The following is a 14,550-nucleotide window of genomic DNA, read 5'->3' as shown; positions in this document are numbered from 1 at the left end:
TTCGATGATCCTCAGAATGATCCGAAACGCGAGTACGGGACAGCATGGAATCTATGGCCGGTGACGTGGGGACGAGGCGTTCCGGGGCCCGTTGCATATACCAGAGGGCGCGGGCGTGGACGAGTACCAAGTGCTGGCTCAGCAGGCCACTGATAGTGCAGAGCCAACGTCTCGAGCCAGGTAGAGAAGGCGCACAATTGTCCTTCAAACAGAAGACGCACAAGTTTTTTTGGCTCATCCCGTGTGCCCAAGCTCACGTATAAGCTGGAGGTCTGCGTGCCCACGGCGCTGCAGCTGGATAATCCCCTCCCGATACCCTTCACCGTGAAAGCCATCCCCAGCTTGGATCCGGCAAGACAAGCGAGAGTATTCGAAACACCCTCAAGAGTGTCCAGATACAAATCCACTCCCTCAAACTAACCATAAGCGCCGAAACCGACCTCCGCGGCCTAGGGTCCTTCAACCCAAGCAAAGCCGACTACGACCAAAACATCACCGACCACATCGCACCGCTCACCTGCAACCCCCAACTACTCATTCCTGTCGGGTCCGACGGAGACCAAACCGGACCGATCGACATCGGAAAACTCTTCGAAATCAACCTACGAACCGATGGTCTGCAGTGGACAGGTCGGCAACATCCACTTTTGGCAGACTATATTCAATGACCACTCTGTGTATCCGGATTTCGTGTCGTATTTGATTAAGCATGAGCATTGGATTCATTGGAAGATTGGACTGGGGGTTGTGGGGGAGAGGGAGAAGGTTAATGGGAGAGCGAAGGTGAGGGTTTTGGCGGCAGATTGAAGGGGTTTGGGGGTTTTTGGGTGTTGGTTTGTGTGCATTGATATCCTTGTGTTGTTGTTATTTCTATTTGATATAAATTCAAGTGTATTTGACATCCAAGGATGGGTAGGGCTTGTATTGCACTAACGGCTCTTGAAATAGATGTCCATAAATGCCAGTTCAAAATTATATCCTAGATTAAGCGGGTAAACATACCGAACTTCTTCCAATTCTGTCCTAATCACAACATCACTGGAGCAGTATTAATGTCTAGATTGAGGAGGAGATAATGTAAGAATCATAGGTGTGTGATGGTACAATTACATGACTGTGTTGCCCTAGCATGGCTGCCTTCAAAAGGCAAAGGCAGGGGGGAAAAAAAAAATGCAAAAAGAATGCTCGCACTCGGATTCGAACCGAGGATCTCATCATTACTAGTGATGCGCTTTACCAACTAAGCCATGCGAGCTAATTGTTAGACATCAATAAAATATTTTGTAATGAATCCCATGAAAGTTTGTGTACCACAAACCCTTGCAAGTACATTGCTACAAGCACGCTACAAAAAACACAAGAGTAATTATATAAACAATGCAATTAAATTTCTAAATACAAAATGCCAGCTTTTCTATCTACACTAGACCATCGAAGCCTCCGGCTTCTCCGTGTCCGACCGACTCATCGAAGTATACCGACTAAACTCCCTCGACCTCGCCGCCGGATCTCTCCCAAGCGCCCTATCCTTATCCTTCTGCTTTCTCTCCATCCTCCGGAAGAAGATACGCTTACACCACTTCCACGCCTCAACTCCGAGGAAGAACAGTGTCGCCTCGACAAACACAACGCCCCATTCCCACGAGATACCAGTGTGCTTGAAGACGATATCGTTGATGACGGGGACGTAGAGGATCGGGAAGGTAAGAATGAAACCGGCCATGATGCCGAAGAAGAGGAATTTGTTGCGCCAGACATCAAACATCCACTGGGTGAAGTATTTGTTGGAGTTGGGCTGCATGCGGAAGAACGAGCGGCGCAGGTTCATCATCTCCCAGGCGAGGAAGAGGGCGAACCAGGTCATACAGACGAAGGTTGTAGCCCGGGCGCGGAAGACGGTGTCGCATTCTGATGAGTAGTTTGAGTTGCAACCTTTGGCGAGATTACCGTCGCCCCAGCCGAAGAGGACGAGGGAGAAAGACGCGAGGCAGAGGGCTGCCATCCAGACGCCGTAGACGAGGGTGTCGATGATGATTTCCCAGGTGAAGATTCCTTGTTTGCTCTGGGGCGGGCGGTCCATGATATCTGCCGAGGCGATTTCCATGCCCAGACCCATGTCGGGGAGACCGGAGGTAATCATAATGATCCACAGGATTTCGACGGGGGCGATGGGGAAGACGGACTGGCCATCTGCGTCTTTAAAGCAGAGGCCGATAAGCAGGGTTAGAGCGAGACCAACATTTTCGGCGAGCAAGTGCAGGACGAATTTCTGGATGTTGTCGAAGATACGGCGACCTTCTTCGATGCCGTTGATGATGGAGGCAAAGTTGTCGTCAGTCAGAACCAGTTCCGATGCATCCTTTGCAACATCCGAACCAGCCTCACCCATGGCAATACCGACATCAGCGCGCTTCAGCGACGGTGAGTCGTTCACACCATCGCCCGTCATAGCAGCGTACTTTCCACGACGGTGCAGTGCATCAATCATCCGGACCTTGGTCTGCGGTGCACAACGCGCAATGACAGCCGGCAACGTGGGGAGTTCATCGATCTCGTCATCAGTCAACTTATCGAACTGGTAGGCCGTCATGACCATAGCCTCCGCGACATCCTTGGCAAGTTCGTCCATGTTGGCGGGGATAATGCCAACCTGAGCTGCAATCGCGCGTGCAGTACCAGGATGGTCGCCCGTGACCATGTGCACTGTGATACCGGCACGGTGACATTCTTCAATGGCACCGGCTGTCTCCGTGCGAGGAGGGTCATAGAGACCGATGAGTCCGCAGAAGGTGAGATTCTTCTCGACGTCTGCACGGGCAGGCGGCTCGTCACCTTCCTTGCCGCTCGTGGTGCCGGGTTCGTTGTCGCGACAGGCGAGGGCAAGAACACGGAGACCTTCTTTAGCGAGCGCCTCCATGTTCTGCAAGATCTGGTCTCTGAGATCGTCGTCGAGTTGCTTGGACGATCCATCCGTCCAGGTAATGTTAGTGCAAGTTTCAAGGATACGCTCCACAGCACCCTTAGAGAAGACCATCTCGCGGTGCTTCTCGCTGCCTTCGTCTCTAGAAAAGATGACGGACATCTTCTTCACGTTCGAGTCAAACGGGTACTCGGCCTTTTGCTTCCAGATGGGCTTCTCGCCTTTGGTCCAGCGGGTGCGGTTCCAGTTGAAGCGCGCCGCGAAGACCTGGATTGCGATGTCCGTGGGCTCACCACGTGCTTGCCATTGATTACCTTCTTGCTCGGATTGATGGACGTGTGCCAGGTTAGCCATGGCGCCGACATTCAAGAAGTCCTCTAGAAGAGGGTTATCCTTCAGCAACTCGTCGGTACCACCGGTCTCTCCTTGCGCATTCTTGTCCATGGCGATAGGAGTCTCAGGGATAAGACTGACTTCTCCATCGTTCGGGTCCAGCGGGTTATCCGAAGGACCAACAGAGTAAGTCCCCTTGGCGGGAATCCAGGCGCGTTTGGCAACCATGCGTCCCTGGGTCAATGTACCCGTCTTGTCAGAACAGATGTTCGTAACCGCACCAAGGGCCTCAAGAGAGTCCAGCTTCCGAACAATAACATGTCGCTGAACCATCTGCTTCGTACCGACAGCCATAGTAATCGTCAAGACAACAACCAGACAAGCCGGAATCATAGCAAGACCAGTCGCAACCGCGTAGATAATAACCTCCTTATCACCACGCATGTCATTCGCGCCCTCGACAATAACCGCGAAAATAACCGCAATAAAAAACAGCATCAGTGCCAACTTCGACAACTTCCTCTGCAGCGGCGTTCCCACATTCACGCCCAGAAACCGTCCAATGGCATCCGTGGTCGTGAGTGTCCATGCCTGCACGTACCACCGTTTTTTGGTCTCCCCTTCGGGACCTCTCTTGACGGGCCGGCGTTTGGAGTCCCCGCCGCGCAGGGCTGCTGCGATCGCGCCGATTTCAGTCTTCATTCCTGTACCGACGACGACGCCGCGGGCGCGACCGCGGGTTACGGTTGAGGAGGAGTATACAATGTTTAGACGGTCGCCGGGGCCGGTGTCGGCGTCGAAGACGGCTTCGACTTCTTTTTGGACAGGGAGAGATTCGCCGGTAAGGAGAGCTTCGTCTGTTTCGAAGTTCATTGCGTCAATGAGTCTATCCCATGAATACGTTAGCTTATACAACTTATATAGTATAAGAGGAGGGGACTTACCGTAGATCAGCAGGAACAGTGTCTCCGACTTTCAACTCAATCACATCACCCGGGACAATCTCCGATGCAGGAATAGTACTAGTTTTACCATCTCTCGTCGCAGCCGCAGTGGGCGAACTTAGAGACCGCAGAGAATCCATAGTCTTCTCCGCCGCAAAGTCCTGGTATACACCTACGATGATGTTGAGGCCGATGACCGCAGCAATCACACCACCCTCAATCCAGGATTGGATACCGAAACTAACCGCCATGGCAATAATAAGGACCTTTTATTGCAAGGACATTAGTATAAACTTCCATTACAGTGAAGAAGAGGGAGGAACTCACTAGCATCATGGCATTTGCAATCTGTCTAATCACAATCTTTGCAAAGGACACGCCCTCACCACCCTCGAGTTCGTTGGGGCCATGCTCCTCGAGACGTCTCTGCACGTCTTGTGAGGAGAGACCCTCGTCTGCATTAGTGGAGAGTTCTTTGAGGGTGGCCTCAGGCGAGAGCGTATGGGCAGGCTGGGAAAGAGGCTGGATGGTTGAAGCGTCGACATCCTGCGCCTCCTTCCGGCGTTGCTCGTCCATCGTATGTTAATGTTGTTTCTTTCGTTCTGTTGTTGTGTTTTTGTTCTAAAGATCGTTCGTAGCTATCTTAGGGAGGTTCCATGTAGATCGTATCTTCCAAACAATAAGAGTCCATACAGATCAGACCGTGCTAATACGACCTAAGCTTCTTCTCCTCTTGTTCTTTTGAACTTTGGTGTCATTTCTATTCAGCCTCCGGGGGAATCGACATATTTAAGTTTCCCAGATCCGGATCTCGTCCCAGTGTCCATTATATTTGCCTTGGCACCTTGGTCGCCCCCCGGGGTCAATGACATGGAACCTCCGGTATCATAGCTATGAATGTTATCATTGTATGGTATACCAAGACCGTCCGGGAACCAATGATATGACTGCACGTGAGATATCCTTGGCGAAGATTCTTGGCTCGGGGAGCGAAATTCCGCTTGAAAGGTGAGTATGACGCATACGACCAATGGCTCGAGCACGTGATGTCGGCAAACAGCCCTAAGCGGGGTTTGACTCAAAGAAGGAAGGCGAACCATTGGATCCAGATACGACGTGTCGGCATTGATTGGCTGGTAATAAAAATAAAAGTGGGCCGCGGAATGCCAAGGTTCCCGCGCGGTCGCGGAGTCTTGGCTGGACGGTCTCGGTTTTCGTCCGGGATTTTGTTGAAGCAGGCGCCGGCTTGGCGTTTCTCCTCGGAGGGGTCCAAGAGTCTCTTCGGACAGGGGTGTCGGTTATAAGACCCCCGCTGGTATGCCTAGCCTGGCCAAGCTGCCGATCTATCCGATGGGCGGAGTGGCTCTTCTCGGCTTCATTGGATGACCCCGCGTCGTTCTCGTATATCATTGCTCCTATTTTCCTGTTTTTCCTTTCTTTTTGTTGCTTTCCCTTCCTTATTGATACCGGTGGATCCTCGTTGGTATTATTCTTAGAGGACTCTGTTAGTCCTGCAAGCTGCTGCAGTATCCACTCCAATGACCCTAGGTGCTTCCGGGACTGAGATTGTTGGGGTTATCGTGGGAGCTGTCATCCTTTTCACGCTGGTCAGCGCTGCTCCGGTGTGAGTTTCCCCACGCTGTGTAACTCCGGAGAGAGGAGAGACAACCAGAATAGCGTTTGGCTCGTGTTCCTGCTTACCCATAGTTAGCGTCATCGCAAGAATCCGTCGACGGCACAATGCCAGACAACAGCAGCAACCAGAAATGCGATCCAATGATACCTATCCATCCTTCAGATGCCCCGACAATGGCCCCATGCCAATGCAACAAGTCTTCGTGGAGCGTTGGCTAGAACAGCAATATGCTCCGAGCTCAACCGAGTCGTATTCTCACGACATATGGTGGGTTCTCTCGTTGTCCTTTTCCTTTCACCCAGCCTCTCTGGTGATTTCTGGGCACTCTTGGCCCAAGAAACTGGCGGGGACAGGGCTGACGCTAGTCCTCTCGGCATAAACTCAAGCGCTAATTATTGGCTAGTGCAATTTGTCTATCATCGCTCGGATTGCGTTCATCTCGAGATTCACTTCCTATGCCTCCTGAGGCCGCTTGGATTCCTGTATCTCATTCTTACACAGGTTATGATAGTCATGATGATCGTCGCTCTGTTTCTCCGCGGGTACTTGAGGAGGGTCGGCCGACCAGGACAAACAGTGAGATTCGTGTTTTGAATAGCTGTGGTCATGCTTTCCATTCGGCATGTCTTGCATCGTCGTTTCAGTACGGCCGGTACCGGTGTCCAATATGCCAAGCGGCGTATTTTCCGAGTTAGTTGGTATTTTTTGGCGAGCTGGTCCTTGCCGGAATATTGTCTTCTTCGTTTTGCATCTTGTATACCTAGCATATCCCCTTTCATGGCGAGCCGTCACAACATCATTGCAAATGTTACGAACGAATGATCCATCAAGGGATGTTCCGTAGTCGTTGTAGATGCTAAGTAAAGCGGGTCAAACCAAATCCTGTCAGTATGGTATCATCGTACTTTAGATAACCGCGTAAACCGGATACCGAACAAAAGACATGCATATTGGCCCTATACAGTGACTTATGCATGATACCTCTCCGAAACTCATCTGTTGCCCTAGGCCTGCCACATGGAACCATGAATTCCGTCCATCCCAATCCATCGCGTCTTGGCTGCAGTGCCATGAAACCGCCAAGTGACCATTGCCAGCCATTGGATAGACAACGAACAGGATAGAAGAAAGTAGAACGCCCGGGTCCTGTAATATCGATTATTCCCGAGAAGGATTCCAGAAGCTTGGAAGTATTCCATGCAGTGTGGCGGGGTATGCAGAGGTAGTCTGGTATGGGAATCCCAGTTATTACTTCCCTGTCACTGCATCTTGATACTATAGTCAAGGTATGGGGCGTCCCGCTTCGGTAAGGAATCTCGTGCTGCTTCCTGTAATCGACGTGTCTGATTAGGAACTGGTGCATCTGCGCTCCGCTATGGTTAGCCATTCCGTCTTGGGAAATATTGACACGATCAACACTTACCTTCTCCCAATATCGAATCTATTATTAACGAATATGGCCCAGATGCGTTCCCCGCAGATCCCATAAAAGTATTCCGTTTCGTTTTCAGGTCATACGGTCTTTACGGCTCCTTGGTTTCCAATTGGGATACCAAGGAAAGACGGTGAAGATGGCTTTCACGATTCGAGGATCCGGGGTACATGAGCTAGCGCCCTATCCGCGTATACGGAGCCTCGTCCTTCTGTGTATTGAACATGATTCTGTCGTTGCTCTCTCAGCCGAAGTTGATCATATTATCTGCAGTAGATCAGGCCTCTGTCTTCTGTTTATGTCCATCGAATAGATTATAGAGTGATAAATAGCACAAGAGCAATGTTGAAGGCCGAAGACGCGTACCTGATAAGGTCACATGACTTGTCCCGATTCGGTATGGTGTTCGTTATCAATCAGTTCATAGTAACGACCAGCATCCAGTCATGAGTATCCAGTAGTGCTTTTATTAAGCTTAAGTGTGTCTGACTGCAATATACTCGTCTTATCACCGTGTGCGGTTTATGTTGACTTACAGGTTCAAGCCGTAGCTTGCAATCCATAGCAATGGTATATATATCTGGGAGAGAATGGGGAAGCCTGCTGGGCGTGCTCAATATGGTGAGCGGCCCAAGGACCGCAGCATTATATGTTGCACGAAAATGATCACTCCAGCTGGGCATTCTTAGTCCGCACATCGCTGTCGCCTACATCGACATCAACGTAACCGAATATGGACTTCCAGGAGATGGCCCCAAAGGTGCCTAGCGCATTATCTCTAGACAAGGCTAATATCTAACCCTTGAATGAGCCGCACGTAAGCTCGATAACCCACCCTCCTCATATTGGTGCTCAATTTGAAGGCCGTCAGTTGTTCACTCCTAACATGGGACTCGGTACTCGGTGTCTGTTGACAAGAGGAGTGGGCGACGAAACATGTGGAATGGAATTATCCACGGTGGGCAGACGTCATATACCTACCTAAGTCTAGCTCAACTGACACATACAAAATTCTACATCAACAAGCCGCTCCGTAATCTATCCGCTGCCGTTCTATATCGACTGCAAATTACCGGTGAAAACATCACCTATCTACTCTTTGCCTCTCGCTCAGGTGCCCAGCAATGCATCACATCATTCAACAGCAGCCCCCAGAACAAACCTGCCATTTCTCTGTACCCGAACCAAGCCACTGGGCCAGGTTCTCAGCAGAAACACCTTCAACCGACTTCATCGAAGAAGCAATGACTATCTGGCGGAATACCGGCTCGGGTTTATCCACGCGCCATGCGACCTATTTACTGCCTGCAAGAATTCGACTATATGGCCTCCAACTTCTCGAATTCAGGCTTCCAAACCAGCGTCCCTTAAAATTGGACCCCAGACAAGGATATAAGATACTACACGGATACATTCCGCAACAACTACCATGCTCAAACTAAAATCATTCATCGCACAGCTAGCCACTTCAACCAAACCAGGACAACCCCCCATATCCCTGTCGGACATAATTATCTTTCTCACAGGCATGAACGCCATTACACCCTCTTGCAAGTTGTCTCCTCACTCAAACCCACCCCCACAGTCATTGCATACGGCTGGCTCCACCCCGAGACCGTTGGCGTCCTCTGCAGCACCTGGAAAACCATATCCTACAAAGCCGGCAACGACGCAGATCTCGATTTCTTAGAATCCCTCCTGAAACCCGACTCCGGGAAAAAGGTGCACGCGCTCTTCTGTGAATTACCCAGTAACGTCACATTATCGTGTCCTGATATCCATCGGATTCGGGAATTGGAGGATCGGTATGGGTTTATTGTTGCTCATGATGAAACCATAGCTGGATGCGTTAATATTGATGTACTCCCGTATGTGGATGTCGTGGTAACTAGTTTGACGAAGGTGGTATAGTGGTGCTTCGAACGTTTTGGGTGGGAGATACGCCCTTATCCCTTTCCTAAACACTCTAAACAATACACGGAAACTAACATGCTAAAGCCTCGTAATAAATCCAAACTCACTTCACCATGATTCAATCCACAACACTCTCAGAAATCAACACAACAAACACCTGCTTACCGGGCGATATCCAAATGCTCCTAACCAACAGCGTAACCTTACACGAACACACAAAAACAGCAAATGAAAACACCCTCGCCCTTCTCTCGTTTCTAACATCCCACCCGACAATGAAAACAGTAAAACAGCCCTTCAGCCACCAAACAGCAGGGATATACAACTCCCTCCGCTAACCCACCGGCTACAGTGGTGAGACAAACACCATAACCATAATCTTTTACAACCAGCCCCCCGCAGGAATATTCTACATTGCGTGAATGTGCGCAAGGGCATGAGTTCCGGGACGAATTTCACGATCGCGCTTCCGTACGTTGTGTTTGCGAATCCCTACACTAGAGAAAAAGTCGCGAAGTATGTACCGGAGCATGTTATTGTGTTGGGTTGGGGATGTTAATTGTATTGTGGGGAGGCGAGGGAGGTGTTGAGGGTTGTTGAAGGGGTGGGATTGGGAATGGGACAGATGATGGAATAATATGTGATGGTAAATAAAGAAAGCTATTGTTATAAGCCTCTAAATGGAGCTCTCACTAACAATGGTTCTGTAGTGTAATGGTTATCACTTTGGATTCTGATTCCAACGATCCCGGTTCGATCCCGGGCAGGACCTTTTCTTTTGCAGTTTTTTTTTTTTTTTTTTTTTTTTTTTTTTTTTTTTTTTTTTTTCTGGCTCTTCTTTCCTATTTTCTCTTTTTAAACTTGTTTTATCTTATGGCAAGTGGATAACAGCATTATAATTCAATGATTTCGTTGTTATTCATAAGAATACCATAATCTAAAATACATTTATGCCGACTCAATCACCTTCTCTGTAACATACAAGTCAACGTACTTGTCGACCTCATAGCTCTCAAGCGCAGCCTTGTCGTTACCCAGGTTAACAAGCTGGTCAACACGAGCCTGGTCGAAGTGCGCGCCGAGGTGACGCTTATACTTGGCCAGAATCTCAGGCTTGGCTTCCTCGCGACGCAGACGATGGCCCAGGGGAGCCTCGACGGAGACCTCGGGGAGGATGGTGCCATCGTTCAAAGTAACGGTAAGAGCGTTGGGGATGGTGCGCTTGGAGGGATCGTGGTAGTCCTTAGTGAACTGCGGGTCCTCGACGCAGCGGATGCGCTGGCGAAGGTCCTCGAGGAGAGGGGAGCTGGCGGCTTCAGAGCCGTCAGCGTAATCGCTGGCGACGAGGCGGTTGAAGACGAGCATATTGGCGACCATGTATTGGACGCAGTGGTCGCGGTCAGCGAAGTTGTCCATGGGCTTGAACTGCTTGTCAATGATGCGGACGCAGGCCTCGTGCGTGCGGTTGGTGATCTCCTTGATGTCCTTGGCGCTCTTGCCCAGCTCGGCAAGCTTCTTGTTGACGATCTGAGCGGCTTCAATAGCGGTCTGGGAGTGGAATTCGGCGGGGTAGGAGACCTTGAAGAGGACGTTCTCCATGACATAGCTGCCGTAGGGGCGCTGGAAGGAGAAGTTCTTGCCCTTGAACAGGACGTCGTAGAAACCCCAACCGGGGGCGGACAGAATCGAGTGCATACCACCCTCACCCTTCTGCACCTTCAGGACAAGGTTGACGGCACGCTGGCAGGCGTCACCGGCGGCCCACGACTTGCGCGACATGGTGTTGGGCGAGTGACGGTAGGTACGGAGGGACTGGCCGTCAACCCACGCCTGGGTGATGGCATCGGCGGTCTGTCTCTCGGTCAAACCGAGCAGCTTGGAGACAACGGCGGTGGTGGCCACCTTGACCAACACGACGTGGTCCAAACCGACCTGGTTGAACGAGTTCTCCAACGCGAGCACACCCTGAATCTCGTGGGCCTTGACCATAGCCTCCAGCACATCCTTGACTGTGGGGATCTTGCCGTTACCGAGGTTGCCGCCAGCACGGTTCGTGCGGGCAATCCAGTCAGCCACGGCCAGGATACCACCCAGGTTGTCGGAGGGGTGACCCCACTCAGCAGCCAGCCAGCAGTCATTGTAGTCCAACCAACGGATCATGGCACCAATGTTGAAGGCACCGTTGATAGGGTCCAGCTGGTAGGGGGTACCGGGGACGCGAGTACCATTGGGGACGACGGTTCCCTCCACCGTGGGACCAAGCAGTTTGGCACATTGCTTGAACTTCAAGGCCTCCAAACCACATCCGAGGGTATCAAGGAAGACCAATCGAGCGGTGTCGTACTATAGATGCTCCAGTCAGCTTCACACTGGTGTTCCTATGTTGGGGTGAAAACATACAGCCAAGTCCGAGTTGACATTGTAGTTGTGGATATAATCCGCCATGTCCTTAATTTCAGGATCATAGCTCTTGTCGGTGGTGGGAGCAGCCTGCTGGAGGGGAGACATTGTGGAGAAACGAGAGACTCTAGGGACAGAGGAATTGAGGGCCTTGAAGGTAGTGGTGTTGCGAGCGAAGGATGACGACGAGGTCAGCGAGACAGGTCTGGCGGAGAGAATGCGGGAGGACAAAGTGCGGGGAGCTCGGTGGGTCGCCCGCAACGCTGCACAGGTGGACATAACGGAGAGTATGAGAAAAGGGAATTGAATATAGGATCAATGGGGAGAACAATTGAGAAGAGAGGGTAAGGAAAAGAAGAAGAAAAGGACAAGTTAAAAGGAAAGGTAGAGGACAGGAGTGTTGTTGCTCTGCAGGTGACTTCATTGAGCCGAGGCCGCTTTTAGCCGGCCATCCGATGCCGGGTGACTGATGTGACTATGATTCCTGCCTACAGATACTGCTATGCTGCTGTGCTGCTATGTTATTATAAGCATTTTCTACAGGGCTTCCCTCCAGAGATAGCTGTCAGTGTCAGATTAAGCCCATAGCTGATGTTCTGGCCGGTCGGGCGGATGCTCCGTAGCGGATATTGCGGAGTATGGGGTACGGGGTATATTCTACACCTACACAGCATCCATGCTACAAAGAGAAAGAACAATGTCTCAACTGAAATAAGATATCTCCATGTCTCCGAATGCATGTGCATACACTAACCGAACGCCTGATCTTGCAGCCCTGTAGCCCGGTTGCCGCGGATATAGCGGGGATCAGTCATCTATCACAATCTCGCCAACAACCATCTCATTCTCTTTCTGATCCGTCTTCCTTAGTGATTTCAAGATCTCCTGATAAATAGCTTTGGCCAGAATAGGAGGTACGGCATTCCCGATCTGCTTTCTTATCTCTCGTAGGCCGAATCGGTATCGCATGGGAAATGTCTGCAAACACGCGAATTCCCGGTTTGTGAAGCCGCGTCTGCCAGAGGGATGATAGTTGAAATCCCCTCCACCACAGGTGACAGTTCTTGCAGGTTGATTGGGATCGAACGGGAGCCTGACTCCATTGCGCAGGCCGCGGTCTAGCGCAGTCTGGACGTCGTGGTCTAGGGCACCGGGTGGGATCCTTGATATGATGGAATTGATCGTTTCGAATTCTCTCAGACCAGTAATCGGAAAACCATGCGTTGCTTTGGGGAACCGGGGCAGAGATTCACCTGGACTGCAGACATTAGCTATGGTCAAATGATAAGGCTAGGCACATACCCGGATGCGATGATGATCAGTCGTCTGCGCGACTGCGGAACCCCATAATCCATGCAGTTCAGGACACCATAGCGGACCGAGTACCCCAGCTCTATGAAGTCTTGAATCACCCGGAAGAAGACCTCCTTATGCCTCTCGAACAACCCGCAGGTCTCTTCCATAGTGTGAACTCGCGGTTTGGCCTTCTTGATTAAATCAGAACATGAGAAGATACAAGCCGAATTCGCATCGTCATTTGCACACTCAATAGTATGGGCAGGAGAGAATGTCTGACAGGGGGGAGAGCCATGGCTCACGTCGACGCGGACAAAGTCTGCATCGTTGGTCAAAAAGCTGAAGATATCACTCTCCTCGCACATAGCCGTCGGGAAGTTGAGGCGATAGGTAGTCGCAGCATGAGATGATTTGTCAAAGGCCCATTTAATGTTGAATCCGGCCTGGCTGGCTCCAGCAGAGACACCGCCAGCACCGCAGAAGCCATCACCAAAGGTGTACCGCCGGAGGTTGCTGTCCGTCAGATCGATGACCGGAGAGTCGTCAAGGTCAATGGCCTCGTTTCCAGCATTATCTGCTTCTCCAAACAACGTCGTATTACCCCTCCAATTCTGACGGAGAAGCCTGGGATGAAAGCGGTGGTTAGGGTCTGCATCTTCAAATGAGAGGTACTGGACAGAAGTTGCGTTGGCCTTTTTGGTCTCTTTCAGACGACAGAATAGTTTCAATATATATTGCTGTTCTCTTTCAAACTTGCACCAATTAGTGAATATAATGGAAACGAACTGTTTGACAATCTCCAAAGGAACTTCTTTAACCTCGTTCACCATCCATACAAGCTCGTTCTGCCATTTAGGAACACATGTGTTGGGGTGGGAGGCCGTTTGTATCATTCGACGCCCGTGAAGGAAAACAGAGCCAGTGTCATCCTCAAGAACGTTCTTGATGTGCAAGTAGGACTCATCGTAAAGTTCCACTGACTGACCAGGTCGGTAGAGAATACCGTCCACACACGCTTCTGGGATAATGCGCCTTTCTAGCTCCCGACTAGATCTTGAAACCGATGTCGATGCAGGTTGTTGCCAACTGCTGACCAGTCTCTGAAAGCACTCGTCCGTGAGGTAGTCGCCCTCGTTGAAGCATTGCGATCCGTCGGTGAGATCAACAACTTCAGCACCAGACCCGAAACTCGAGAGCAGAATAGGAGCTGCATCAAGATGTCCGGTACTAGATTCAGCATCGACGTCCAAAAAGTACCGCGCATCCGGGTCGTTGTCGATTGTACCGGTGCTATCGCTGTCATAGTCGCTATCATCGATTATTATCGGCTCCATGGCGGGGCCAGCCCGGCAACTCAGATGATTGTGGTTCATATTGATTTTCTTTACGAGGCAGAAGATACTAAGAATAACACAGCAATATTGCAGTATACTAGCCACCTAAATTGGGATGAATCCAGCAATGCTGATCATTCACTTTATATGTACGAAGTGTGGAAAGCGTGAGACATGAGTTGGAGTTCCTTTATGCTACCCTATGGAAGAACCGTGTATCATTGAAAGAGACTATGTGTAGACAAAGCTACGACTGTCTGACTGGGTGCTTTATGTACCTTTGTATACACTCAACGGTGTTGCATAATTGCATAACTCAATTCATAAACTGCTTAGTAACT

General features: G+C 50.6%; 5 protein-coding genes and 2 non-coding genes across 7 annotated transcripts; 3 read left to right on the top strand and 4 right to left on the bottom strand.

Moving 5' to 3' along the window:
* Positions 1-1,182: 1,182 nt before the first annotated feature.
* Positions 1,183-1,255, bottom strand: EURHEDRAFT_t56. The gene has a single exon. It is a non-coding gene; the product is annotated as a tRNA-Thr (tRNA).
* Positions 1,256-1,423: 168 nt separating this feature from the next.
* On the bottom strand, positions 1,424-4,773 carry EURHEDRAFT_376037 (cation-translocating P-type ATPase; the record flags this gene model as incomplete). The annotated part of the gene is made up of 3 exons (XM_040778807.1): positions 1,424-4,139; positions 4,198-4,463; positions 4,525-4,773. 3 exons carry the CDS (start codon positions 4,771-4,773, stop codon positions 1,424-1,426), a joined length of 3,231 nt encoding a protein of 1,076 aa, XP_040640439.1.
* An 890-nt stretch (positions 4,774-5,663) lies between these two features.
* On the top strand, positions 5,664-6,653 carry EURHEDRAFT_410530 (uncharacterized protein). Its single transcript, XM_040781383.1, has 3 exons — positions 5,664-5,821; positions 5,909-6,100; positions 6,237-6,653. The coding sequence occupies exons 1-3, from the start codon at positions 5,736-5,738 to the stop codon at positions 6,526-6,528; spliced, it is 570 nt and encodes a 189-aa protein (XP_040640438.1). The 5' UTR covers positions 5,664-5,735; the 3' UTR covers positions 6,529-6,653.
* Positions 6,654-9,137: 2,484 nt separating this feature from the next.
* Positions 9,138-9,769, top strand: EURHEDRAFT_410528 (uncharacterized protein). The gene has a single exon (XM_040781382.1). It carries the CDS (start codon positions 9,293-9,295, stop codon positions 9,515-9,517), a length of 225 nt encoding a protein of 74 aa, XP_040640437.1. The 5' UTR covers positions 9,138-9,292; the 3' UTR covers positions 9,518-9,769.
* A 110-nt stretch (positions 9,770-9,879) lies between these two features.
* EURHEDRAFT_t60 lies at positions 9,880-9,951 on the top strand. The gene has a single exon. It is a non-coding gene; the product is annotated as a tRNA-Gln (tRNA).
* Positions 9,952-10,007: 56 nt separating this feature from the next.
* EURHEDRAFT_384975 (putative 2-methylcitrate dehydratase) lies at positions 10,008-11,950 on the bottom strand. Its single transcript, XM_040779637.1, has 2 exons — positions 11,580-11,950; positions 10,008-11,522 (listed from the first exon to the last, which is right to left on the bottom strand). Exons 1-2 carry the CDS (start codon positions 11,856-11,858, stop codon positions 10,128-10,130), a joined length of 1,674 nt encoding a protein of 557 aa, XP_040640436.1. The 5' UTR covers positions 11,859-11,950; the 3' UTR covers positions 10,008-10,127.
* A 475-nt stretch (positions 11,951-12,425) lies between these two features.
* On the bottom strand, positions 12,426-14,188 carry EURHEDRAFT_441169 (DNA cytosine methyltransferase; the record flags this gene model as incomplete). Its single annotated transcript, XM_040783471.1, has 2 exons — positions 12,426-12,837; positions 12,882-14,188. Coding segments are annotated over 2 exons (1,719 nt in total), but the record flags the coding sequence as incomplete, so codon positions are not given.
* Between the last annotated feature and the right edge of the window lie 362 nt (positions 14,189-14,550).

The sequence above is a fragment of the Aspergillus ruber genome, assembly GCF_000600275.1.
Source record: "Aspergillus ruber CBS 135680 unplaced genomic scaffold scaffold00007, whole genome shotgun sequence".
NCBI classification, from domain to species: domain Eukaryota; kingdom Fungi; phylum Ascomycota; class Eurotiomycetes; order Eurotiales; family Aspergillaceae; genus Aspergillus; species Aspergillus ruber.
Note: the sequence above shows the minus strand (reverse complement) of the source record. Positions and strands in the feature narration are given on the sequence as shown.

Coding starts and splice junctions, on each gene's coding strand:
- EURHEDRAFT_410528 (XM_040781382.1), top strand. CDS start 9,293: ATGATTCAATCCACAACACTCTCAGAAATCAACACAACAAACACCTGC.
- EURHEDRAFT_410530 (XM_040781383.1), top strand. CDS start 5,736: ATGACCCTAGGTGCTTCCGGGACTGAGATTGTTGGGGTTATCGTGGGA. Junction 5,822..5,908: donor CTGGTCAGCGCTGCTCCGGT/GTGAGTTTCCCC, acceptor ACCCATAGTTAG/CGTCATCGCAAGAATCCGTC. Junction 6,101..6,236: donor TCGTATTCTCACGACATATG/GTGGGTTCTCTC, acceptor ATTATTGGCTAG/TGCAATTTGTCTATCATCGC.
- EURHEDRAFT_384975 (XM_040779637.1), bottom strand. CDS start 11,858: ATGTCCACCTGTGCAGCGTTGCGGGCGACCCACCGAGCTCCCCGCACT. Junction 11,523..11,579: donor ATGTCAACTCGGACTTGGCT/GTATGTTTTCAC, acceptor GAGCATCTATAG/TACGACACCGCTCGATTGGT.